Genomic DNA, 25403 nt, shown 5'->3' on the forward strand with positions numbered 1-25403 from the left:
GGTGAGGGTTTATAGATTAACAAAATAATGTATAATGTTCCCCTTTACCTCGTATAATAGCTCTATAGCATAAATCCACTAAATCCATCCGGCTTTCCAAGGGGATGGGTAAATGCGCAGCACCACACATTATCTTTTCGTTCTAATGTATTGTACTAATTGACAAACAGTAATTTATATTGACAAGAATACAATAACTTACGTGCACATGCTATGAAAGCAAAACTATCCACGGTGTCAATCCGCGTAGTTATGTGTGCACCCCGCAACTTTACATTGCCCAGTGCAGGATAGATGCGGATCGTTCCACAGGCACTCGTTGCTCTGGTAACCAATCATACCTGCATAGTTCCTACACTTGCATGTATTTTCATGACTTAGTACATTTATCCACATTCATAAAACGTTCGATTTTGATGTATGCTTATAAATAAATAAAAGTGATATATTGCATTTGTACTATGTTGGACGTAAAACCACCGTGCGTATTTGATCCCCGTGAGGGTCTCCGGTGGGAACAAAAGAGAAGACTATCCAGCAGATGCATATAGCGGCATCCTGCCTCTATCAAAGTTAAAACCACTGCTGCTTAGAATTGACATTTGAATGATTTCACCATATGATAATCTCGTGCAATATAGCATAAATGTATTACAATTTTTGTTAACCATGTGTTAATCTGAGGTGAAATTGTAAATTATTTATTTAGGTAGGCTATAGGCTACTTGGGGTTGGAAATGTAGATGGATGAACATCCTATTCTGATACATTGATTATCTAGGCTGATTGACCAAAGTTTAAGAAAACACTCTTTATAGGCACAGGAAAGAGGTTGTGTGTGTGTTTGCTCAGTGCCAGTTGAGACGGACACCATTTTATATGATGCCTTCGGGGAATCACACCAACCCCCACCATGGTGTTGGGACAAGCTCTCCAAGGACCCTCAAGATTAGTGTGAACAATAGACTCAAATTACAAGAACAGTTTTGAATATCAGACCCGCTGAGGTGTGGTTTATTGGATTGAGGCGTGGATTATTTGATAGATCCTTCCTCAGGTGTTTTACCTGTGTTAATGTGTAGCCTTGTTTTTACCACAACATTTGAACATTTATTTATTACGCACAGGTATTAATCTACACTTTACTTTTCATTATGTCATATTATAGTCCTGAGATGTCTCAGTTTTCGACACTTTATCCATTCTACATTGCTTGTGGGCAAAAGCCTTTTGTTTTGACACGGCTTTATGCACAAACCCAGAAATAGCTGATGTCACTCTGTGAGGGCCAAGTTTGTAAATGTCCTTGTTCTACAGTAATAAAAGTTTAGCGCCTGGGCAGGACACTGTTTTCTACTTCTAACATGCATGTCTGAGAATAGTATGCCAATGATGTTAAAGACGCCTATATGTCATTTCTAGTTCTACTATATGGAAGGAAACTATTCCTGAATAGTATGTACCTCTAGTTATTGATGGGACACAGCAGGGGTCTCCCCCATGTCCAACCCCCACTTGTGCAAAACTAGACAACAAATAGAACAACAAAAGCAAACACAAGGCAGTCATTTCATCATTAATGAAAGTGGGAAGTGGAAAGTCAAGTAGTGAAGTAGAGGTGCAATTAGATGCAAGAATAGTCAATGTGTATCAATGTGAGCGTGGAGGTGATTTGTGTGTGTGTTCTCTTGTCTGTCAGCCGGGTAGTATGTCGTCTTTGACTGTTCCCTTGCTGAGTGGTAGATAGTGTATCAGTCGATGTATCAGTCGGTCATGTGGTATCAGTCCTCAGATCTCTCTCTCTCTTCTTCATTCTCTCACTGTCCGCTTGAAGCCTATACCACTGTGCCACCCAAATACAAATGTGTACAAGATACAGAGATTGGGTACACTGTAAAGGGGTTGCCATGAATTTGACAGTCATTTACAGGCAGCTCGGTGGCAAGTCAAATTCTGTATTTCATATTACAGTGCACCTACTGTATACATATGGTTTCAAAGCAAGTACTGCGTAATGATTGATTGTTTTATACTGTAAAAAAGTACACACACACACACACACACACACACACACACACACACACACACACACACACACACACACACACACACACACACACACACACACACACACACACACACACACACACACACACACACACACACACACACACACACACACACACACACACACACACACACACACACACACACACACACACACACACACACACACACACACACACACACACACACACACACACACACACACACACACACACACACACACACACACACACACACACACACACACACACACACACACACACACACACACACACACACACACACACACACACACACACACACACACACACACACACACACACACACACACACACACACACACGCACACACACACACACACACACACACACGCATACGCACACACACACACACACACACACACACACACACACACGCACACGCATACGCACACACACACACACACACACACACACACACACACACACACACACACACACATACACACACACACACACACACACACACACACACACACACGCACACACACACACACACACACTCACACACACACGCATACACACACACACAGAGAGTACAAAACCACAACGCCCAACACCCTCAGTGCCCCTCCTGTGTGGTGGGGGGGGGCGTGTTTTCAGAGTGTGGCGTTGGGAGGCCCCTCTGCAGCTGCTCCTGGGGTGTGCCAAGTTTCACCGAGGGCGCAGGCAGGGGGGCTAAATGAGGGGGAGGTTGGTTGGGGATGGGGGCAAGGATTGCATGGCTAGTGGTTGATGGGCAGACAGGAACCTTTTTTCAGTTGGTGTAAACACAGAGGGAGTTATACAGGTTAGTCCAGTAGTGGAAGGAAAGAGACAGACACTGACTAAAGGGAATGGGGGTTTTAAAGAGTTTTGTAGCACGAGCCTAGTGCAAACTAAATTTCAGACAGCTGATGGGATTGTTTGGAATTTCTCTCTCTCTTTCCCTTTCACACACTCTCTCTCTCTCTGTCTATATCCCGAGTCCTTTCTCTTGCTCTCCGTCTGTATGTCTGAGAGCCTGAGCAGTGCTTAGACAATATCAGCAGGCCTCAGTGTGGGGATGCAACCTGCTTTTGCTCTCATTATGTCCTGATTAGAGCCCAGACAGTGAGGAGGAGAATATAACAATTGATAGACCACGGCACGGTGAGATGTTCTGCAGTTATACACTACTGCAGACATGCCCACTGTAGTGGTACATTCACACGTTACCATTACTAGATTCATTGATTCATATCGGCCTGTCGTTTTTTTTGTTTTACATTATTAATAGCAGAGATTTATTGTACACCGACAGATACTCTGCCACCGTATATAATACAGTCTAGCACCAATCTGGTTTGCACACATAATAATTTATTGAGCTATAGGTGTGCCCTCCATTTCAAAGCGGAATGTTGTGTTCATTTCTCTCTTGTTGCTCTAAATATGGCTCCGGAAAATATTAACGGATGAGAGCGGTTGCTTTTTAGTTGCCATGCCAACGGGAACTCTTTACATATCTCTATCCCTCATTCACAATCTGGATTTGGTAGGACTTTCTCACCACGCACACCCAGCACAGCCTCAGGTATGGAACTCCACGTGTAAGATGCTGCGGGAAGTGCTGTCATCAAAGGGCATAAAGGGTTCATTGACGTCGACAATGCTCTATGAACCTTTCTCCCTGGGAGAGCTGTAAACCCAGTGAATGGAGTATTGTAACTTGATGAAAAAGAATAGAAAGGAACAGGTGAGAGGTGTGGGAGTGGTTGAGGATGTCCCGTCTGAGACAGACAGGGAACGTTTGTGTTCTGCCATCAAAATGGAGCAGGAGCGTCATCATTATTATCTGATTAATTATTCCACGTCTCCTGAGAGCTCCCCTCTGTTAGGAGGGCACTGAGTCAAAAGAATAGTGCTCCTTTCATTCAACAACATTTGCATTAATGCTAACAGTTTTGCATGGCACAACTCCAGCATAATCTAGCCTTTCTTTCTGTCCCTCCTATTCAGTCTCTGTGTGTTTGTTATGACTGTACCTAGGTTATCAGGCCTACAAATGCTAAATACCTTAACCAAAGCCACACATTTGCTCTTTACTCTCAACCTGGCAAGATTGGGGAGAATTTACCTTAATATAAAAAGCACAACGGGATATAATGTATTGTTTTAATGTTGGTTTTTCATCAACAAGGCCTCTCTTAAACCAAGTCTCCAATTCACCTACTTTTTTGGGGGATTGACTGCGTGCTGTGGTTATTTCAGTGCTTTGGCCGTATGGGAGTGTCTCCAGTGCCTCCTCAACTTCATCCTTATACAGTTTATTTTACAGAGAATGAAAGATATTGCATTTGGCCCTCAGCGCCCCTTAAAATAAATTATGTGCAAGGCTCCTCTGCTTTAGATGTAGATGACACACATAGACACATTACATACAGAGAGAGATGATGCAACCACTTATTTTTGTGAATGAGGCCTCTTCTAGGACAAGAGGATTCGGTAGACCTACATATCTGAAGCCAATGTGTTCCTAGCCTTTTGGTAATATATTTGTAATGAATCTCTAATAAGCTGTGCACAGAGTTTGATATTGGAGTGTGTCCTTATGCGAGTGTGTGTTTTTGTGTGAGAGAGTGAAAATGTGAATGTTACAGTGTGTGTGTGTGTGTCTGTACAAAGAGGGGGTCGTTGATCGTGCTGCTCTGTTTTTCCTCCCCTCAGCACCCTCTCTGTTGCCATGGAGAGACAGTTCTTTGCTCCCATAGGAGGATAAATTAACACCATTTTTAACTGGCCTGGGGGCGCCCCCTGTGTGGGAGAGTCTGAGCTCTGCTCTAGATCTCAGCACACACACACACACACACACACACACACACACACACACACACACACACACACACACACACACACACACACACACACACACACACACACACACACACAGCCTTACGCCTCAGTGTTAAATCTTACTACTACACTCGGCTACTATCATTTTTTTTTATGCTGTAGCTGGACAAATATTTAACACCCGGACATTGTAACAGAAATAGAAAATATGTAGTAATTAAGTAGCAATAACACAAAGATGATGAAAGGCCCAGATTGCAGAACCTATGTGTAGTACATCAGGATGTTCTGTTTGGGGTGGTGACTGGAACATCAACAGAGGGATGGGGTCTGTCAGGGCCTGGATGAGTTATTGGGACTGTCACACGCTCTATCATTTAATGATCATCATGGGAGTGCGAAAGACAGAGAAAGAGAGAGAAAGAAAAGGAGAGAGAGAGGGGGGGGGGGCAGGGAACGGGACATAGGGGGAGAGCATGGCAGACCTAATGTGGATTTAATGAAGGGGTTTTATGAACTGAGGGAGAGTGAGCAAAGGAACGGCGAGAAAAGAGAAAGGGGGTAATAAACGAAGGAGGCCGGCAGAAAGAGGAGAGGTTTTAATCAGGGGGGCAAGGAGATTATGTTTTATACATATGTAGGAGTTTAATTCGAGCCAGTTTGCTACATCAGAAAAATAATCCTGCAGCAACAGGAAATGTGAATAATTATGTGGATTATAATTAATGGACCTTTTGTTGAGGTTGATTTTTTACAAGGGAAAAAGTCTGAAATGTCAAAGTGGGAATTGCAAACTTCAAAAGCCTTTTTAAACTGCATTGCAGGACACATCTGTATGTCCTCACTGCTGCTCCCCCCCCTACCCCTCTCCCTAATGAGGACACCAGGGCTTTCCCATTTATGCATCCATTATCTTGCTGATGGATTTACAAGGGGGAGATGGGACTTTAAAAGGTGACCTGTTGTTACATCTGCAATGAGATAATCTGAGTAATTAGTGCTGTTGACAAAGCCATCCGTTACCCCCAATGTCCCTCTTTCGTTATCCCGCTGTCCCTCTTTCGTTCTCCCACTGTACCTCTTTCTTTCTCCAATGTCCCTCTTTCGTTCTCCCGCTGTCCCTCTTTCGTTCTCCCACTGTACCTCTTTCTTTCTCCAATGTCCCTCTTTCGTTCTCCCGCTGTCCCTCTTTCGTTCTCCCGCTGTCCCTCTTTCGTTCTCCCACTGTACCTCTTTCTTTCTCCAATGTCCCTCTTTCTTTCTCCCACCGTCCCTCTTTCGTTGGGGCTCTGTCTATCTGCCACCACCACCCATAACCAACTGCGTATGATTACAGCTCTCTTCTTGTGTAGTGTCGTCTATCATACACAATATGTGTTCTATTTTATTTACACAGAGCTATACTGTATCTGCAGTATTGCTACCGGCAGTATTTGTGAAAACATACGATTGTAAACCCTGTATATGTTTTAATGGCTGTGGAGCTTTACAGTGTTTGCTCTCCCTCCTCCATTGAGGATAAATTGCCCTTTCCATTTGAGATGTTTGCTGTGGTTTTCTCCCTTCCTCTGTCCACTGGCCCGTCTGTGTGACCCAGCTGCCTCCAGCCCCCCCGAACCGTCTGTGTGCAGGACCGCTCCTCTCCTCCGCTCTCTCCTTTCCCCTCAGCGACTCTCTCTCTGCTAGTGTGTGTGACTGCCAGGGGGGGTGGGGGTGGCCGGGCCGAATCAACCCCTCCAGTCTCCTAGCAACAGAGCTGTTTGGAGCGGGACAGGGAGAGAGAGAGAGAGAGAGAGAGAGAGAGAGAGAGAGAGAGAGAGAGAGAGAGAGAGAGAGAGAGAGAGAGAGAGAGCAGGGGATGGGGGTATGCTGTGGCTCGGGAGAGCAGTCCTATGGGATTAGAAAGATGGAGAAAAGGAGAAAGGGGAAGATGGAGAGAGAGAGGAAACAGGAAGAGAGACAGTTGGAGTGTTGATAGGTTTATGTGGTGATGGTGATTAGGGCTGCTGACATGTCTCCCTCCTGTAAAACACTGTGATGCTGATGAGACCACATATTTACCATTCAACAGCTGGCCTTCTCCAGCTACGCAACATACACCTTGTGGACTATGCTGAATAAACAGATCGAACATTTAAACACATAAACATGAGTGTGCCGCACACACACACACACACACACACACACACACACACACACACACACACACACACACACACACACACACACACACACACACACACACACACACACACACACACACACACACACACACACACACACACACACACACACACTGTGTGAATTAATGGTCAAACTACCCTTTGAGCGCGCGCATATGTTGCAAGTGAAGAGTTCTTCTGTTTATCTTCACTGGCAATCTGCAATCCTTCTAAGGCAGTGTTTCCCAATCTTGGTCATGGGCCCCCCCCCTGGGTGCACGTTTAGTTTTTTGCCCTAGTACTACACAGCTGATTCAAATGACCAACTCATCATCAAGCTGTGTAATGCTAGGGCAAAAACCAAAACCTCGGGCAAATGAATTGCTGGATTGAGTCTGGGTTGATTCCTGCCAAGGGTGATGGTCTGCTGCACCACAGTTCACTGAAAAACAAAGAGCACATAGGAGGCAATAATAGCAATAGAAATCTTGGTTAGTGAGATATACAGTATGTTGTAGTGTCAGAGAGGACAATGGCAGATCTAACACTGGTAGATGTCTGGATATGTGCAGTACAAAAGTGTCCCGGGTTGGATCCTATTTGGAGTATGCTGAAAATAATGGACCTGTTCACTATTTTTGTCCTGAATAATGATGATGTCATCAGGAAAATGATACCTTACAGGAGTGATGATGATTAGGATTGTTAGTATTATTATTTCATTATCATTAGGCTATTACATCAAGAACATGCTGACAGGGAGGGAGAGTGGCTACAGAGAGAGAGGAGACGGGCCGGATTAAAACAAACCCGCTCGGTGAGCTGGTTTTAGTTGCCATGGCAACGATCATTACCTTGCACTTGGGAGAGCAGGAGCAGGGAGAATGGGGAAGAAAGAACGAACGGGACATAGGTAGGGAGAGAGGAGGAGCTAAATAAATGTCAGATAGCAGGAGCAGGATTCGAAATGTCAGAGGAGAGAAAAATGATATACAGTATAATAAAAAGAGTGAGATTCCTCATTGATGCCGGACATAACTTTCTGAAATGTGTTTCCTCCTCGAGAAACACTGAGTCCCACCTAGAACACATCCCCTGACATCTCACAACTTTTGGAATCTACATTTGTACTGTGTAACAGGGACTTAACTAGATGTATATAATATTCCGTTCTTTTGTTTCATTGACCTCAGCTTCTATTCAGGGCTGTACATCATGTACATAAACCTCAGTTCACAGTTCACATCACAGATACACCAGATGAAATGAACACCCCCACAAGAGAGAAAAACAACGTAATACAGAATAGAGTCAAATGTAACAAGGAAAAGAAAGAACTTGAGGGAGAAAGAGAGAAGGCCCAGTGGTGCCCCGGTGGAAGAAAGAAAGCCCATGTGGTAAGTGGGCTATTAAGCAACAAGGCCGTTGTCGTAGCGATATGAGTTCCAACTGAGTGTCACATGACCCTCTGCCCTGCACACCTGCCCAAGAGAGAGATTGTGGCCGTTTCTATGGTGACGGGGTCAGCGGCACTGGAAGCAGGGTGGATGTTGGGGGTTGGCTGTAGGAGGAACTGTCGGCATTGTACAGTACAGGACGGGGTGTTATTTTTAAACACTGACTGCAGGGATGAGGTGGTGCTGGTGGGGACATTGAATGAAGCCGCAGCTATCTCTCCCTCTCTCTCTCCCTCTCTCTCCCTCTCTCTGCAGTGGAGCAATCTCAGAGTCTGTGTAACAGAGAGAGAGACTGACTCTGCAGGGATGAAGAAGCTCTGCTGAGGGGAAGCTAATCTGGCAGCTAATTCTCTGAACACAAGATGGATCGAGGCCCACTGCAGTACACTAGCCCCAGCCCCAGCAGTGATCTGGCCAGTGGGTGTGTGATGATACCCAGAGCCAGAAGCAGCAGCCTGAGCCAGTGACATCTGTCAGGAAACACTCTGTTAGGCTAGCCCGAGACGCAGCCAGTCTGTAGAGCAGGGAGCTACTTAGACACAGACAGGCAGCCAGCCTGTAGAGCAGGGAGCTACTTAGACACAGACAGGCAGCCAGCCTGTAGAGCAGGGAGCTACTTAGACACAGACAGGCAACTAGCCTGTAGAGCAGGGAGCTACTTAGACACAGACAGGCAACTAGCCTGTAGAGCAGGGAGCTACTTAGACACAGACAGTAGCACTGGACATCTCAGTAGAGCAGGGAGCTACTTAGACAGAGACAGGCAGCCAGCCTGTAGAGCAGGGAGCTACTTAGACACAGACAGGCACTAGCCTATAGAGCAGGGAGCTACTTAGACACAGACAGGCAGCCAGCCTGTAGAGCAGGGAGCTACTTAGACACAGACAGTAGCACTGGACATCTCAGCAGAGCTGACCCTGCGGTGATTTGTCCTGGACCCTGCCTGAGCTGCTCCATATTTGTCCCTCCTGTGTGCTGATCCATATTGCTCTGCTGAATCATCATCACTGTTCTCAAAGCTGGGATAAGAAAACCATCTTGTTAACATTCACACTACGAGACCTGTAGCCTCAGGGGTTCAGATATTTTCAGATTTTCATGACCGTTATGTTCGGAGATCTTTTTCCATAGAGAACTGAAACACACACACACACACACATGCATGCACGCACAACACACCCACACGTGTACACCCCCACCCTCCCCCACACACACACACACACATGCATGCACGCACAACACACCCACACGTGTACACCCCCACCCTCCCCCCACACACACAGTGTCTTCTCAGGCAGGGTATTGAATGTTTCCCTCTCTGTCTTCCAGTGTGCAGATGCAGGCTCGGCCCAGGACAGCTCGTCCCTGAAGAGGGTGGCAGTGGTGGAGGACTTCTTCGACATCATCTATGCCATGCATGTGGAGATGGGTGCCGACCCTGGTAGAGCACCTAAACACGCTGGCCAGAAGAAGACCTATAAAGCAGTAAGACTGGCACCGAGCAAACATAAACAATCAGTTCACCAATAGGCATCCTATATAGACTGTACTAAAGCATCTTTCTATTCTCTTAGAAACTGCCACATAAAATATGCCTTTTATAGACTTGCTATTCCTTATTCATAGCATCAGTAGTTACTAAGACAACCATGCATCCTCAACAGGATGGTTGAGGATGCATACAAAAGTATAAATGACTACCGACCTGTAGCACTCACGTCTGTAGCCATGAAGTTCTTTGAAAGGCTGGTTATGGCTCACATCAACCCCATTATTCCAGAAACCCTAGACCCACTCCAATTTGCATACCGCCCCAACAGATCCACAGATGGTGCAATCTCTATTGTGCTCCACACTGCCCTTTCCCACCTGGACAAAAGGAACACCTATGTGAGAATGCTATTCATTGACTACAGCTCAGCGTTCAACACCATAGTGCCCTCAAAGCTCATCACTAAGCTAAGGACCCTGGGACTAAACACCTCCCTCTGCAACTGGATCCTAGACTTCCTGACGGGCCGCCTCATCAGTGGTAAAGGTAGGTAACAACACATCTGCCGCGCTGATCCTTAACACTGGGGCCCCTCAGGGGTGCGTGCTCAGTCCCCTCCTGTTCTCCCTGTTCACTCATGACTGCACGGCCAGGCACGACTCCAACACCATCGTTAAGTTTGCCGATGACACAACAGTTGTAGGCCTGTTCACCAACAACGATTAGACAGCCTATGGGGAGGAGGTCAGAGACCTGGCTGTGTGGAGCCAGGACAATAACCTCTCAAAGGACAAAGGAGATGATTGTGGACTACAGGAAAAAGAGGAATGAGGACGCCCCTATTCTCATCGACGGGGCCGTAGTGGAGCAGGTTGAGAGCTTCAAGTTCCTTGATGTCCACATCACCAACCAACAAACATGGTCCAAGCACACCAAAACAGTTGTGAAGAGGACATGACAAAACCTATTCCCCTCGGGAGACTGAAAAGATTTGGCATGGTTCCTCAGATCCTCAAAAGGTTCTACAACTGCACCATTGAGAGCATCTATGCCTGGTATGGGGACTGGTTGCATCTATGCCTGGTATGCAACTGCTTCCTGTCTTCCAGGACTTCTATACAAGGTGGTGTCAGAGGAAGGTCCTAAAAATGGTCAAAGACTCCAGCCACCCTAGTCATAGACTGTTCTCTCTGCTACCACAGGGCTAGTGGTACCGGAGCACCAGTCTAGGTCCAAGAGGCTTCTAAACAGCTTCTACCCCCAAGCCATAAGACAACTGATCATCTAGTCAAATGGCTACCCAGACTAATTGCATTGTCACCCCCCCCCCCCCCTTTCTACGCTACTTTCTGTTATTATCTATGCATAAGTCACTTTAATAACTCTACCCACATGTATATATTACCTCAATTACCTCAACTAACCGGTGCCGCCACACATTGTACCGGTACCCCCTGTATATAGCCTCGCTATTGTTATTTCACTGCTGCTCTTTAATTATTTGTTACTTTATTTCTTATTTTTTAGGTATTTTTGGTAAAACTGCTTTGTTGGTTAAGGGCTTGTAAGTAAGCATTTCACTGTAAGATCTACTACACCTGTTGTATTCAGTGCATGTGACTAATAAAATTTGATTTGAAAAAAAAAAAAAAGTATAGCCCATAGATAAAGTACATCATCAACAGCGTATGCATTCCTATATTATATTGTTCTATGTTGCAACTGTATTTACCCAGTCCTGCTGTATTCACCCAGTCCTGCTGTATTCACCCAGTCCTGCTGTATTCACCCAGTCCTGCTGTATTCACCCAGTCCTGCTGTATTCACCCAGTCCTGCTGTATTTACCCAGTCCTGCTGTATTCACCCAGTCCTGCTGTATTCACCCAGTCCTGCTGTATTCACCCAGTCCTGCTGTATTTACCCAGTCCTGCTGTATTCACCCAGTCCTGCTGTATTCACCCAGTCCTGCTGTATTCACCCAGTCCTGCTGTATTCACCCAGTCCTGCTGTATTTACCCAGTCCTGCTATATTCACCCAGTCCTGCTGTATTCACCCAGTCCTGCTGTATTCACCCAGTCCTGCTGTATTCACCCAGTCCTGCTGTATTTACCCAGTCCTGCTGTATTTACCCAGTCCTGCTGTATTCACCCAGTCCTGCTGTATTCACCCAGTCCTGCTGTATTCACCCAGTCCTGCTGTATTCACCCAGTCCTGCTGTATTCACCCAGTCCTGCTGTATTCACCCAGTCCTGCTGTATTCACCCAGTCCTGCTGTATTTACCCAGTCCTGCTGTATTCACCCAGTCCTGCTGTATTTACCCAGTCCTGCTGTATTCACCCAGTCCTGCTGTATTCACCCAGTCCTGCTGTATTTACCCAGTCCTGCTGTATTCACCCAGTCCTGCTGTATTTACCCAGTCCTGCTGTATTCACCCAGTCCTGCTGTATTTACCCAGTCCTGCTGTATTCACCCAGTCCTGCTGTATTTACCCAGTCCTGCTGTATTTACCCAGTCCTGCTGTATTCACCCAGTCCTGCTGTATTTACCCAGTCCTGCTGTATTTACCCAGTCCTGCTGTATTTACCCAGTCCTGCTGTATTCACCCAGTCCTGCTGTATTCACCCAGTCCTGCTGTATTCACCCAGTCCTGCTGTATTCACCCAGTCCTGCTGTGTTCACCCAGTCCTGCTGTATTCACCCAGTCCTGCTGTATTCACCCAGTCCTGCTGTATTCACCCAGTCCTGCTGTATTTACCCAGTCCTGCTGTATTCACCCAGTCCTGCTGTATTCACCCAGTCCTGCTGTATTCACCCAGTCCTGCTGTATTCACCCAGTCCTGCTGTATTTACCCAGTCCTGCTATATTCACCCAGTCCTGCTGCATTCACCCAGTCCTGCTGTATTCACCCAGTCCTGCTGTATTCACCCAGTCCTGCTGTATTCACCCAGTCCTGCTGTATTTACCCAGTCCTGCTGTATTCACCCAGTGTATTTAGGATCTAGTGAGGTCTGAAGAGACAAGTCTGTGTCTGCAGCTGGGGGGTCTTTGTCTGTGTTGTGAGACAGTTTTGTAGGGAGCATGGCAGTTAAACCCCCTGGGGACCAGGGCCATTTCCCTCTCTTGCCTCTCGCCCCTGCCCTGTAGAGAGGTCCTGTCACATCTCATAGCACGTACCCTTTTGAGAAGCACTGAGCGCCATTGGGGCAGGGGCATAATATGGAGCTGTCACCTTGGCCTTCTGGGAAGTGCAGATTCCTCTGGTCGGCCTTTCCCTCTATGCTGCCCTGGGGGAGGGGGAGAGGGGGGTGAGCTGGGCATCCCTGCTGCCTTGCCATGGTCACATGAAGGTCGCCTTGTTTAGCAGGGAAACGCCAGTGGGGGCAGAGAGGCAGAGATAAACAGAGAAGGGAGATAGAGAGGGAGAGAGAGGGGAATATATATGAGTCAGCTGCAGCTGAGAGAGAGAGAGCAGGTGAAGAAAAGGCCCCAGCTCCAGCATGGGATATCAAAGCAGAAATAAGTAGATGGTCAATTCAAACAGTCAGGATATCAGCAGCAGATGTGTGTGTGAGAGAGAGAAAGGTTTTTTGAGCATTGAGGAAGGATTCCTTCCTCACCATGCCAACCCCAGATAACACAGCATTAACATACTCACTGATCCCAGGCTTTAATAACAGTTTATACCTCCTCTACTCCTGCCCTGACCTGTGCCTTCTGACCTTTCCCCTGGCACAGATAGCGGAGACGTACGCCTTCCTGCCCAGGGAGGCAGTGACACGCTTCCTAATGAACTGTGGAGAGTGTCAGAAGAGGATGCACATCAATCCCAGCACTGCAGAGTTCAAAGGTTACTAACTCCCAAGTCAGTTTACTGGCTCCTGTTTATTAATTGACTGTATATATTTATTCAGTTATTAAAGTCTTGTTTGATAAGAAAGACACCTTTTAATTTGACATCTATCTGAATAGCAACAATTCCTTCTAAAGCTTTATAGGGGGTTATTGTTATAACGCATATCACCTTCCTACTACCTTTGTCAAAATGATGAATTGCAATGCTACTATACATATTGACCCATTGAATTGACTGCTAGTACATTTATAGCCCCATATTCATTGGGCTTCCCACACTCAACGCAGTGTCCAATCTGTCGTTTAAATATATAGTCGTGAGTCTCTGTGAATGTTTCGTAAGCCATTTTTAGGGGCAATTAAAGGTGGAGGCCATCATTAAGCCAAATGATTGAACAAAGACCCAAGAGGTCCTAAATAATGAATACAATGTTCCAATAGAAGGAGCATGGGGTCCCTCTAGTGGTCATGGTTGGGAACACAGAGGGCATCCCATTGTTTAGGTTGCAGCATTAAAACAGCAGTTCATGACTCCAGATCTCAAGGGCCACCATGGTTGTCATTATTGCCTTTTAATCAGAGATTGACTCTGATTAAGATCAGAGGAACCAGATCAGATGAATGGACATTCCGGTCAAAGAAAACCAATAGAAAGTGTAGGGGTGTTGCGGAGCCCAAATGGCACGTGGGAGTACTCAAAAAGCTCTTAATGCGTAGTTTGCTTTACCTGATTGTTTGTTTTGGAAATGATCTTACTGTATGAGTGTTACTGTATTCTCTGTACAGAAAATGATCGACCAACCTCCTTGGTTCCGGACCTCATTGACTACAACATGCCACTGACTGCCACCTACCTGAAACAGATGAAACTACAGTGCATGACTGCCAATGAGCGGGTAAGGCATACAGTGTGTGTGTGTGAGGGGGGGGTAAAGGGTGATGGAGGGGGAACATTTGTAACATTTCCATATGCGAGTAGGGTGGACACCGATAGGTTTACATCCTCTGGAACTCGAGGACCCACTCAACTGCAATGGATTGCAACCTCAACAAAATGAAGCCCAGATTGACTCAGTTTATCTTCTTTGTCTAGAACTTTGCATTCAGCACAGGGCCTAGCAGGATCTACTAGAAATATAACATCAAGTGCCATGAAAAAAAAGATGGAGGGGTGAGGACAATGTTATGGTCAACCAACTATCTAAACACAGCCAGGGAGGCAGCAGATTCACCAATTAGAATCTAAAGACACTGACAGGATTTGATTATATGCCACTGTAGGCTGCTGTAGACTGCTGTAGGCTGCTGTAGGTTACTGTAGGCTGCTGTAGGCTACTGTAGGCTGCTGTAGGCTGCTGTAGGCCACTGTAGTTTACTGTATCGTGAGAGTGACACCAGAGACAACACTCTGCCTCATTCTACTCCAACACTGGACTTCGTACGCACACCCGCGCGGTAGGATTGTATGGAAATCACCGTTGTTGATCCTAGACGTTTACACTTCACAATAACAGCACATACAGTTGACCGGGGCAGCTCTAGCAGGGTAGAAATTTGACAAACTGAGTTGTTGGAAAGGTGGCATCCTATGACAGTGCCACATTGTAAGTCACTGAGCTCTTTATTAAGGCCATTCTACTGGCAATGTTTGTCTATGGAGATTGCATGGTGGTGTGCTTGATTTTACACACCTGTCAGCAACGGTTGCGGCTGAAATAGCCAAATCCACTAATTTGAAAGGGTGTTCACATACCTTTGTATATATAGTGTATTTTGAAGATATTGCCGTGATACCGTGCTCAGTCAGTTCCGTTTTGAATGAATCTCACCTTTGCTTGCCCAGTTGACATTGTGGCTGCAGGACATGGTAGCCTATGTCATCAATGATGTCACTTTTCACAGCTTTCAAGTCGGAGATTGTGCACGTTGTTTATTCATGCATAAATGCCTAAATTAATTAGACATGCATGTGCGTGTGTAAGAGAGAGAGGAGCAAGAGAGCAAGAGAATAAAAAACAGCAACAGAAAGAGTGGTGAAGAGTTCTTGCAGAGGGCCCTTCTAATGTGGTGGTCATTGTCATTGGTCAAGTTTGGGAGGGTGGTTAACATAGAACAGTATAGGATATTCTATTTATTTACATCCCATGTTTCTGCCTGCCGCTTCAGGTCTCCCTCATCCTTTATCACTCTCCAACTCACCCCTTTCTAGCGGTCTCTGCCTCTCTCCTCTTCTCTCTCCCCCTCTCTCCCCCTCTATCTCTCCTCCCCTCTCTATCTCTCTACCCTCTCTATCTTTCCTCCCCTCTCTATCTCTCCTCCCCTCTCTATCTCTCTCCCCTCTCTATTTTTCCTCCCCTCTCTATCTCTCCTCCCTTCTCTATCTCTCCTCCCCTCTCTCTCTCTCTCTCCTCCCCTCTCTCTCTTTATTACACCATGCATCACTTGGTACCTAATAGAGCCTTCAGTAAGTGCCTCAGCCCTCTACAGAACCCTCAGAGGAGTGTGTCGTGTTTCCTCCGGAGGGTATCAGTTCTTGGCTCTTACTGTACTATACTGTACTGTTCTGAATGTGGGGCCAACTGTGTTCTCATACGTTCATGATAGATGCAAGGTATTAGCCAGTGTTTTCATAATAAGCTAACCCCATCTGCAACACCCCTGGCCTGGCAAGAGCAGTAGATGTTATTTTGTCATGCATACTGTAAAATCGGATAAGTTCTGGCTACTCAAACATTTTGAGAAAACCGATTACCTAAAAAAAATGTAAGAAAATAAACTTAAATAGCTGAAGTGAGCAGTACTACCTTCAAATGCATACAAATGCAGTTTTCTTGAGTAATGTATACTTACATTTAAGGCCCCCAGTAAGCCATGTCAGCCATGTCTGATAATTTCACATTGTGCCTTGCATTTTCAATTGAATTGTAGAGTTACCACCCATGACCATTTGTTAGTGACAGGGGCATGGTTGTTGAATTCTTTCATGTTCAGTCCTGTGGCCTTCACGAGGTGAGTTCCTAGGCAAATATTATAATTATAATTGAGCCATTACATATATAATAAGGCCTTATACAGTGGCCTGAAACTCACATCAGGCCTGCAAGTAGGGTTGCAAAATACTATAACATTCCCCCTCAAAATTCCAGTAATCTTCCATCCAGGATTTATGGAAAACATTGGAAATTTACCAGAATTTTACAACCCTAACTATAAATCAAATTATGCTGGCTCGCCAAGTGATTTGTAATTCCTATTGGAATCTAGCCAGCTTTAGGCTATCCAACACTTGAAATTTGTATTCACCCACAACCTGCATTCACAATGACTGCCAGGGTTAAGAACAGTGGGAGGAAAATACCTAAACCATTTAAACTGGAACAACCATTTCAGTAGCGGGTGCAAAAATTCAATGATTGGATTAGATTATTAACAAAATATGTATCTTTGTGTAGCCTAACATTTAATCAAACAATCACTCAATGTACATGCAAAAACACAGATATTAAAAACAATTCCAAAAAATCTACCTGCAGTAGAGCATGCTGGGAAAAAAGTTAATTTGTTATCATATCTTAAAACAATTTAGTTGGTGTGACTTGTCATTTAGTTTTGAGTCAGTACCACATAAACATTTGAAGTTATAATGACTTTTCATTAACTTTGAAGTATTGACTTTGAAGTATTAACTTACTAGAAGTATTGAGTTAAAAAATGCCTTGGGGTTTACAGTGCATATAGACCAGGCCTCCTTTGTAAGTAGATTATTTACCAAAGTCAGGGCAGAACAGCAGAATTTTCCACCTTGCCTGCTAGGAGAATAAAACCAGCAAACTTTCGGTTATTGGCCCAAACCTCTTAATTAACTGCTAGGCTACGCCTGAACACTCCTGGCTGTGTTCCATTAGAGTGAACAAGTTTGGGGTTTCTACTTTCCACAGTTATAAATAACAGCGCTTCAAGACACATTATTTAATAAGGAGATTTCCTCAGGAGAAAATGGCATTGCCTAAACTTGGACTGAGTGTGGACTGTGCTTTCCATTTCCATTTTTGACAATGTACTCTTATTATGCGTGTTTAACACATGTCCTGACTGCTAGCTCAAATGAAAAGTGGCAAAGGGGAAGCGTTTTGGTCTAGCCTTCGTCTTCCTGAGTGAGAGTGATTTACCTTGTGCAGTCTACTGCTCTCTTCAGCAGCCTATTCAGTTTTCCTAGACTTCTCCTCAGGGACGAAATCGTAGCTTGATAAGTGTCTCAATCTTCCTATTTCTCTGTCTCTCGCTCTCCTCAGGATGACAGTTCGGTGAGCAGTGAGGACATGGATATGACTGAGCCCACGTGGGTCTCTGCTGAGCGCCCCCCTGTCCCTGAGCTCAGTCCCCCCAATGGAGAGAATGCACAAAGCCCACAGACCACACTCAAAGAGGAGGACGGTAAACTGCTGGCCTTTTTGTGCTTGTGTGTTTGTGTGCAGTATGTTCCTGCTTACACGCAATGGATGAGTTGGAGTTGGTGTGTACATTAACAGTTGTGTGTGTGGTGGTGGGGGGGGGGGGGGGGGCATATACTCACAGTATTGGCAGAAACATGTGCTGTTATTAATGTCCTAATCAAACCAACTCCCCCTTCATGTAGAGTGGCCTCCACCCACCCCCACCTCCATCCATGACTACTACCTCATGAAGGGAAAGTGGACATCCACAATAGATAACCGGTTATCAGTTTGTACTGAATTGTGTATTCCAAGAAAAAGTTACAGATTTTGCACTGGCTGGATTCTTAGTAGTCAACACAATGGAAAAAAGACATACGAGGCCTCACAGGCTCAGCACAACAATGGAAATCCCTGTGAGTGGGCCCTTTTAGATTTGAGTGGAGGAAAGGGAGACTTTGATGGTCCCCCCCTGCCTTAGGGAAAAGGCGAGGGTTAGAGTGGTAGAAATCAGCTGTCTTTGTGGTTTAACAGCATACCCCCAACAGTGTTATTGTCACACATCAATACAGTTCCCTCATACTTCACATGCCAACCTTGTGAGGGTCTGTTTCCGCCCCTTCACCTCCCCCACAGTCCCATCATGTTCTCCCCCTCCTCCCTTCCTCCCTCCTCATCTCCATCCTTCCCCCGTTTTAAACCTCCATCATAACTCAAGCCTCCACTGCAAAAGCACCCCCTATTAGTTTGACAGCTGACCCCAATACCCTCCTCTTCCTATACAAACACTCTGACAGCTGACCCCAATACCCCCATCTTCCTATACAAACACTCTGACAGCACAACATATAGCATGTTGACCCCTCCCCCAACTAAGGAGAGAAATGATTGAGCAAACAAAAACATGTACACATTTACTCCATCAAAAACAACAGCCACACAGCGCATCCTCTCAACACACTAACCTAGCTTGGACCATTAGCAAAAACTCTATTTGCAGGATTCGTCTGTTTGCATTTTCATTCAAAATGGTGTAATGGTGAGATTTTTTAATTAATGGTAATCTCTGGATTTGTTGAGACTCAATTGAGTTAAACATACATCTGTAAATCATTATACTACCTTGCGTTTCTGGGAATAGGTGCAGTGGTGTTTCCATCAGTGGATTTTACATCAGTGGTGTTTCCATCAGTGGATTTGCCATCAGTGGTGTTTCCATCAGTGGATTTGCCATCAGTGGTGTTTCCATCAGTGGACTTTACATCAGTGGTGTTTCCAACAGTGGATTTTCCATCAGTGGTGTTTCCATCAGTGGATATTACATCAGTGGTGTTTCCAACAGTGGATTTTCCATCAGTGGTGTTTCCATCAGTGGATATTACATCAGTGGTGTTTCCAACAGTGGATTTGCCATCAGTGGTGTTTCCATCAGTGGATTTGCCATCAGTGGTGTTTCCATCAGTGGTGTTTCCATCAGTGGACTTTACATCAGTGGTGTTTCCAACAGTGGATTTTCCATCAGTGGTGTTTCCATCAGTGGATTTTACATCAGTGGTGTTTCCATCAGTGGATATTACATCAGTGGTGTTTCCATCAGAGGATATTACATCAGTGGTGTTTCCAACAGTGGATTTTACATCAGTAGTGTTTCCATCAGTGGTGTTTCCATCAGTGGTATTTCCATCAGTCTTGTTTCCATCAGTGGATTTTACATCAGTGGTGTTTCCATCAGTGGATTTGACATCAGTGTTTCCATCTCTTTACCGTTTCTCTCTCTCCTGCTCTCTCTGACAGATGATGACTCCTCTGAGAGTGGCAGCGGCCACGGTCTGCCAGCCCTGACCCCTCCGGAGGCGATGGTTGTGGGCGCTGTCCCTCCAGATGGATTGGCTCCGTACAGGGATGTGACTGAGAATGGGGTGAGTGCTCCCCTGGACTTCAGCACCACCACCTCCTCCTCTTCCTCCTCAGAGGACCAGCAACCAGTCAATCTGACCGACAGATTGCTGCCTGTGGGGAGCCCTGTTGGGACGCCCTACCCAACTGACTCCACCAGGAAGTGCCCCGGGAATCCAGACTACGGTAACAAGGTAAGGATAGCGAAGGTATTTGAATATGGTCTTTTGATAGGGAACTTGAACATTGCTTTGTGTCCTCAACTGTTTATTTAATAGCGATGTGTGTGTGTGTGTCTATGTGTGTATGTGTATGTGTCTATGTGTGTATGTGTATGTGTCTATGTGTGTTTGTCTTTGTGTGTGTGTGTGTTTGCGTTTAGTCTCCTCAGTACAGCTCCGGAAGCTATGACTCGGTGAAGACTGAACTGAGCATGAGCGCTGAGGACTTGACCTCTGGGCGTGCTCAGATCATTGATGATGATGATGACGATCACGACGACCATGACGACAGTGACAAGATCACTGATGCAGAGGGAATGGACCCAGAGAGGCTGAAAGCCTTCAATGTAAGAGTCCCATCACAACTGTCACTTGTAAATATAGACTTCAATGGTTGTATTACAATGGTTGTATTACTACATAAAGGCAATTGGCCTTTATGCAATGCAGTTGTCCTTTATGCAACCCAAATATCAACAAAGAAGTCATGTTTGCTCTTTTTCTAAAGAATATGAATGTCAGAGTTAAAATGTGAAATGACATGCTTCAAATCTTTGGTATTCAGTATATCTTCTTTCTTCTCTCCCCCCTCTTTATCCCTTCTCCTTTTCTTTCCACCCTATTTCATGCTCCACCGCCTTGGCTGCTCCCCCTTTCTGCTTTGGCTCTTTGTCCCCCTTTTACACCTCCCCCTCCTGCTTCCCCCTACTCTACACCCACTTCTCCTCTCTCCTCCCCTCTACACCCCCCATCCTCCCATCTCCCTTATAAACTCCCTTTTCTCTCTCTCCTCCCCTCTACACCCCCCGTCCTCCCATCTCCCTTATAAACTCCCTCTTCTCTCTCTCCTCCCCTCTACACCCCGTCCTCCCATCTCCCTTATAAACTCCCTCTTCTCTCTCTCCTCCACTCTACACCCCCCATCCTCCCATCTCCCTTATAAACTCCCTCTTCTCTCTCTCCTCCCCTCTACACCCCCGTCCTCCCATCTCCCTTATAAACTCCCTCTTCTCTCTCTCCTCCACTCTACACCCCCCATCCTCCCATCTCCCTTATAAACTCCCTCTTCTCTCTCTCCTCCCCTCTACACCCCCCGTCCTCCCATCTCCCTTATAAACTCCCTCTTCTCTCTCTCCTCCCCTCTACACCCCCCATCCTCCCATCTCCCTTATAAACTCCCTCTTCTCTCTCTCCTCCCCTCTACACCCCGTCCTCCCATCTCCCTTATAAACTCCCTCTTCTCTCTCTCCTCCCCTCTACACCCCCCGTCCTCCCATCTCCCTTATAAACTCCCTCTTCTCTCTCTCCTCCCCTCTAAACCCCGTCCTCCCATCTCCCTTATAAACTCCCTCTTCTCTCTCTCCTCCACTCTACACCCCCCATCCTCCCATCTCCCTTATAAACTCCCTCTTCTCCCTCTCCTCCCCTCTACACCCCCATCCTCCCATCTCCCTTATAAACTCCCTCTTCTCTCTCTCCTCCCCTTTACACCCCCCCATATTCCCATCTCCCTTATATACTCCCTCTTCTCTCTCTCCTCCCCTCTACACCCCCCATCCTCCCATCTCCCTTATAAACTCCCTCTTCTCCCTCTCCTCCCCTCTACACCCCCCACCCTCTCTTGTCTCCCTTATAAACTCTCTCTTCCCCGTCTCCTCCCCTCTTACACCCCAACCTCCCCTCTCTCCTCCCTTTCCCCTCCATCTCTGCCTTCTCAGATGTTTGTTCGTCTGTTTGTGGATGAGAACCTGGACCGCATGGTGCCCATCTCCAAGCAGCCCAAGGAGAAGATCCAGGCCATCATCGAGTCATGCAGCCGACAGTTCCCTGAGTTCCAGGAGCGCTCCCGCAAGCGCATCCGCACCTACCTCAAGTCCTGCCGCCGTTTGAAGAAGGTTGGTTTTGAGGTAGGCACTGTTCCCTTCCACATTCTGATTGTTTTTCGAGACTTGGACGGCCAGGATTTGTAGAAAGCTATGCTTTTTTTTATCTGCCACAATGTACACGTTTCATGAACATGCATAAATGTTCACTAAATTCACTCGCACTGTAATGTTCTAATGCACACCCTTAACACTGTTTCTGTTTTGTCTGCGCTGTCAGACACGGCCCACACCTCCCCACCTCACCTCTGCCATGGCAGAGAACATTCTCGCTGCTGCTTGTGAAAGTGAGACACGCAACGCTGCCAAGAGGATGCGACTAGATGTCTATCAAGGCCCTGTGAGTGTGTGTTCACAGCAAGTGTGTATTCGTTCATTAATGTGATTTTCGAGTGTATTCATTTGTGTGTTTGTTTATCCATGACAGTAGATAAAGAGTGTGTTATTCTGGAATATTTACAGAAAAGTTTTGATTTTAATTTTAAAAAAAAGATTTTACATTTATTTAACCAGGTAGGCCAGTTGAGAACAAGATCTCATTTACAACTGCGACCTGGCCAAGATAAAGCAAAGCAGTGTGACGCAAACAACACAGAGTTACACATGGGATAAACAAACGTACAGTCAAAAACACAATTGAAAAAAAAAAATCTATATACAGTGTGCGCAAATGTAGTAAGATTAGGGAGGTTAGGCAATAAATAGGCCATAGGGGCCAAATAATGACAATTTACAGAAAAGTTGGTAACATCACTACCAGTATGTGCAGTACAGATGTTCTATCTTAACTTGACCAGTTTCTCACAGCAGGAATATAATCCTGCTGCAACAGGAAATGTGAATTATTATTTGGATTATAATTTAATGGACATTTTTGTAGGGGTTGATCATTTTTTGTTGTTAGAATACATAAAGTCTGACATTTTAAAGTGGACATTACAAACTTTAGAAGCCTTTTTAAACCACGAGTACACTACAATTTGCACATTTTCTGCGACAACAGAGTGAACTAATTAAGATAGTACATCTGCAAGTAGCTACAGTATATTCATTTACTGTGTATCTTGCTAATACTTTACATGTTCTTATTACTATGTTCTTCTTCCTGTAAGTACAGTGTAATAACTATTGTAACTACTCCCCTAGGAGGAACTTGCTACTGTTGATAAGAACGGCTCCAGGGACCCAGCCTCAGGGGCCCCCTCAGGCTTCTCCCTGGCTGCCTCAGCCTACTCCCAGTCCCAAACCCAGGACCCAGTCTACACCAACGGTACCAACGGAGGCCTCAACTACAGCTTCCACAGTTACGGGGCAATCGGCAACAACCTGCCGACCACCGGTGCCACCACACAGACCAATGGTAATTAGCTTTAACCCAATTCCTATATTCCTAGACCTAGAGTCAATGGGAATGTGTTTGTCCATGTGTGTTTGTATGTGCCTGTATCTGTATTAGTGTGATTAATTAATGCCTATAATGTATATCAATAATGTTGCATTTTCTATAGACCCTGTGTATATCAATAATCTCAATAAGCTTTCTTTACTGTATGGGGTAATCAAATTTACAGTAAACCATCATTTCTCTCTCCAGGTCCCACTGATCTCAGTATGAAGTCTGTGGCTCCCACCTCCTCCTCTTCCTGCAGTTCTAACAGTCACGGTGGTCAGGGTGGAGGCGGGGGAGGAGCCTCGGCTCAGCTCAGCCCCCCTGAGGTCACAGCGGTGCGGCAGCTCATCGCCGGGTATCGAGAGTCTGCCGCCTTCCTGCTCCGCTCCGCAGATGAGCTGGAAAACCTAATCCTGCAGCATAACTGAAACAGAACCAGGCCCGACCGTGCCGAACCGTGCCGTCTCCACCAGACTCTCCGTCTGCACTATCACCCTCAGTCACACACAGTCAGACATCTATACACTCAACTGAATAAAGAGTCAAAGTAAAGAATAAGAGTAAAACTGCATTGCACAATTGGGCCATATACAGCAGATGGTAGATAGATGGTACACATTCACAGTTTATATATCACAGGAGCAGAAACAATTAAAAGAAGAATACAATCCATCATTTCACACTGATCTTAGTGCCCAGTAAACTTCTGCCATTCCCATAACAAACCTACACCCTACCCACTTCATCCATTCCCCAGAAACACCCCGAAGTCACCTCCTTAAGTGGGATCCTCTTTTCTAAGCTCTGAGGAGGTAATTGTCAACCATGTTTTGCTGCTTCAGAGTTGACCTTCTGTAACTGATCTGTTCATCTCAGCAGTAGTTTTTAAAGTGTGAAGATGTAGGTATGCAAACAGGGATGCTAAAGCTGTAGGGTAAAGCACTGTAATGTTTCCAAGCCTATAGGCTTTGGCTCGTAGGCGAAAGGTTACTGCTTCTGGGAAAAGTGTGGAACAAGGTGCAATATGGAAGATAATCAGTAAATGTGCATGCGTGGATATACCATTTTTGGCAAGTCAAGCCAATATCCACATAGTCATGATGGCTTTTTGTGAGACTTTGTGCAAAAGGAGGTCTTCTCATGGTACCTCTACCTCCTCCCCGTGCTTTCAGTCTCAGTGTGATGAGCTAAACTGAAAAACAAACATCCCATACTTTGTGAGGCTCCACTTGGAGCAGAAACGTTAGTTGTCAATCAGGAATTGCTGTATAAATGGAAGGGGGAATGAAAGAAATAATATCCCATGGCAGCACTGTAGCTTCATTGTTCTTTGTTTTGAACGTTACTCTTCTTTGTCTCTAATATAACTGAAGCCTTTCATTGAATGGCACCAATCAGACAAATGTGAATAGGACACGGAATGATCTGAAACATGAGAATATTTCCTAGTCCAGTTGTAAGAGTTTTGTAAGAGTTTGTGTTGTTTTAAGGTCAGTGAGATATGAACAGCACGTGGTTGCGTATGAACTTTGTCTCATGAACGTCACGTGGTCGTGACATGGAATTGTATGAGGAATGCATTGCGCTCCTTGTAACAGCTGTTGGCCTGCTATAGAAAAAGATTTCCCTCCAAATCCCACCATATCCTCTCTGCCTCAACTCCTCTTTCCTACCCGTCTTTGCATTTCTCATCA

The 25403-nt window shown here is 45.6% G+C and overlaps 1 protein-coding gene across 1 annotated transcript in view; it reads left to right on the forward strand.

The window, feature by feature from the left end:
* The window catches only part of LOC139367639 (nucleolar protein 4-like), a 25594-nt gene extending 964 nt beyond the window's left edge, over positions 1–24630 (forward strand). The window contains exons 2-11 of the mRNA XM_071105908.1: positions 9868–10023; positions 13770–13881; positions 14673–14782; positions 18179–18320; positions 20114–20409; positions 20598–20783; positions 22155–22343; positions 22540–22659; positions 23466–23679; positions 23914–24630. Of these exons, the coding sequence (XP_070962009.1) occupies positions 9868–10023; positions 13770–13881; positions 14673–14782; positions 18179–18320; positions 20114–20409; positions 20598–20783; positions 22155–22343; positions 22540–22659; positions 23466–23679; positions 23914–24137 (1749 nt within the window). The 3' untranslated portion in view covers positions 24138–24630. The remainder of the gene's footprint in view (positions 1–9867; positions 10024–13769; positions 13882–14672; positions 14783–18178; positions 18321–20113; positions 20410–20597; positions 20784–22154; positions 22344–22539; positions 22660–23465; positions 23680–23913) is intronic.
* Positions 24631–25403: the final 773 nt, after the last annotated feature.

The sequence above is a fragment of the Oncorhynchus clarkii genome, chromosome 16, assembly GCF_045791955.1.
Source record: "Oncorhynchus clarkii lewisi isolate Uvic-CL-2024 chromosome 16, UVic_Ocla_1.0, whole genome shotgun sequence".
Classification (NCBI taxonomy): Eukaryota; Metazoa; Chordata; class Actinopteri; order Salmoniformes; family Salmonidae; genus Oncorhynchus; species Oncorhynchus clarkii.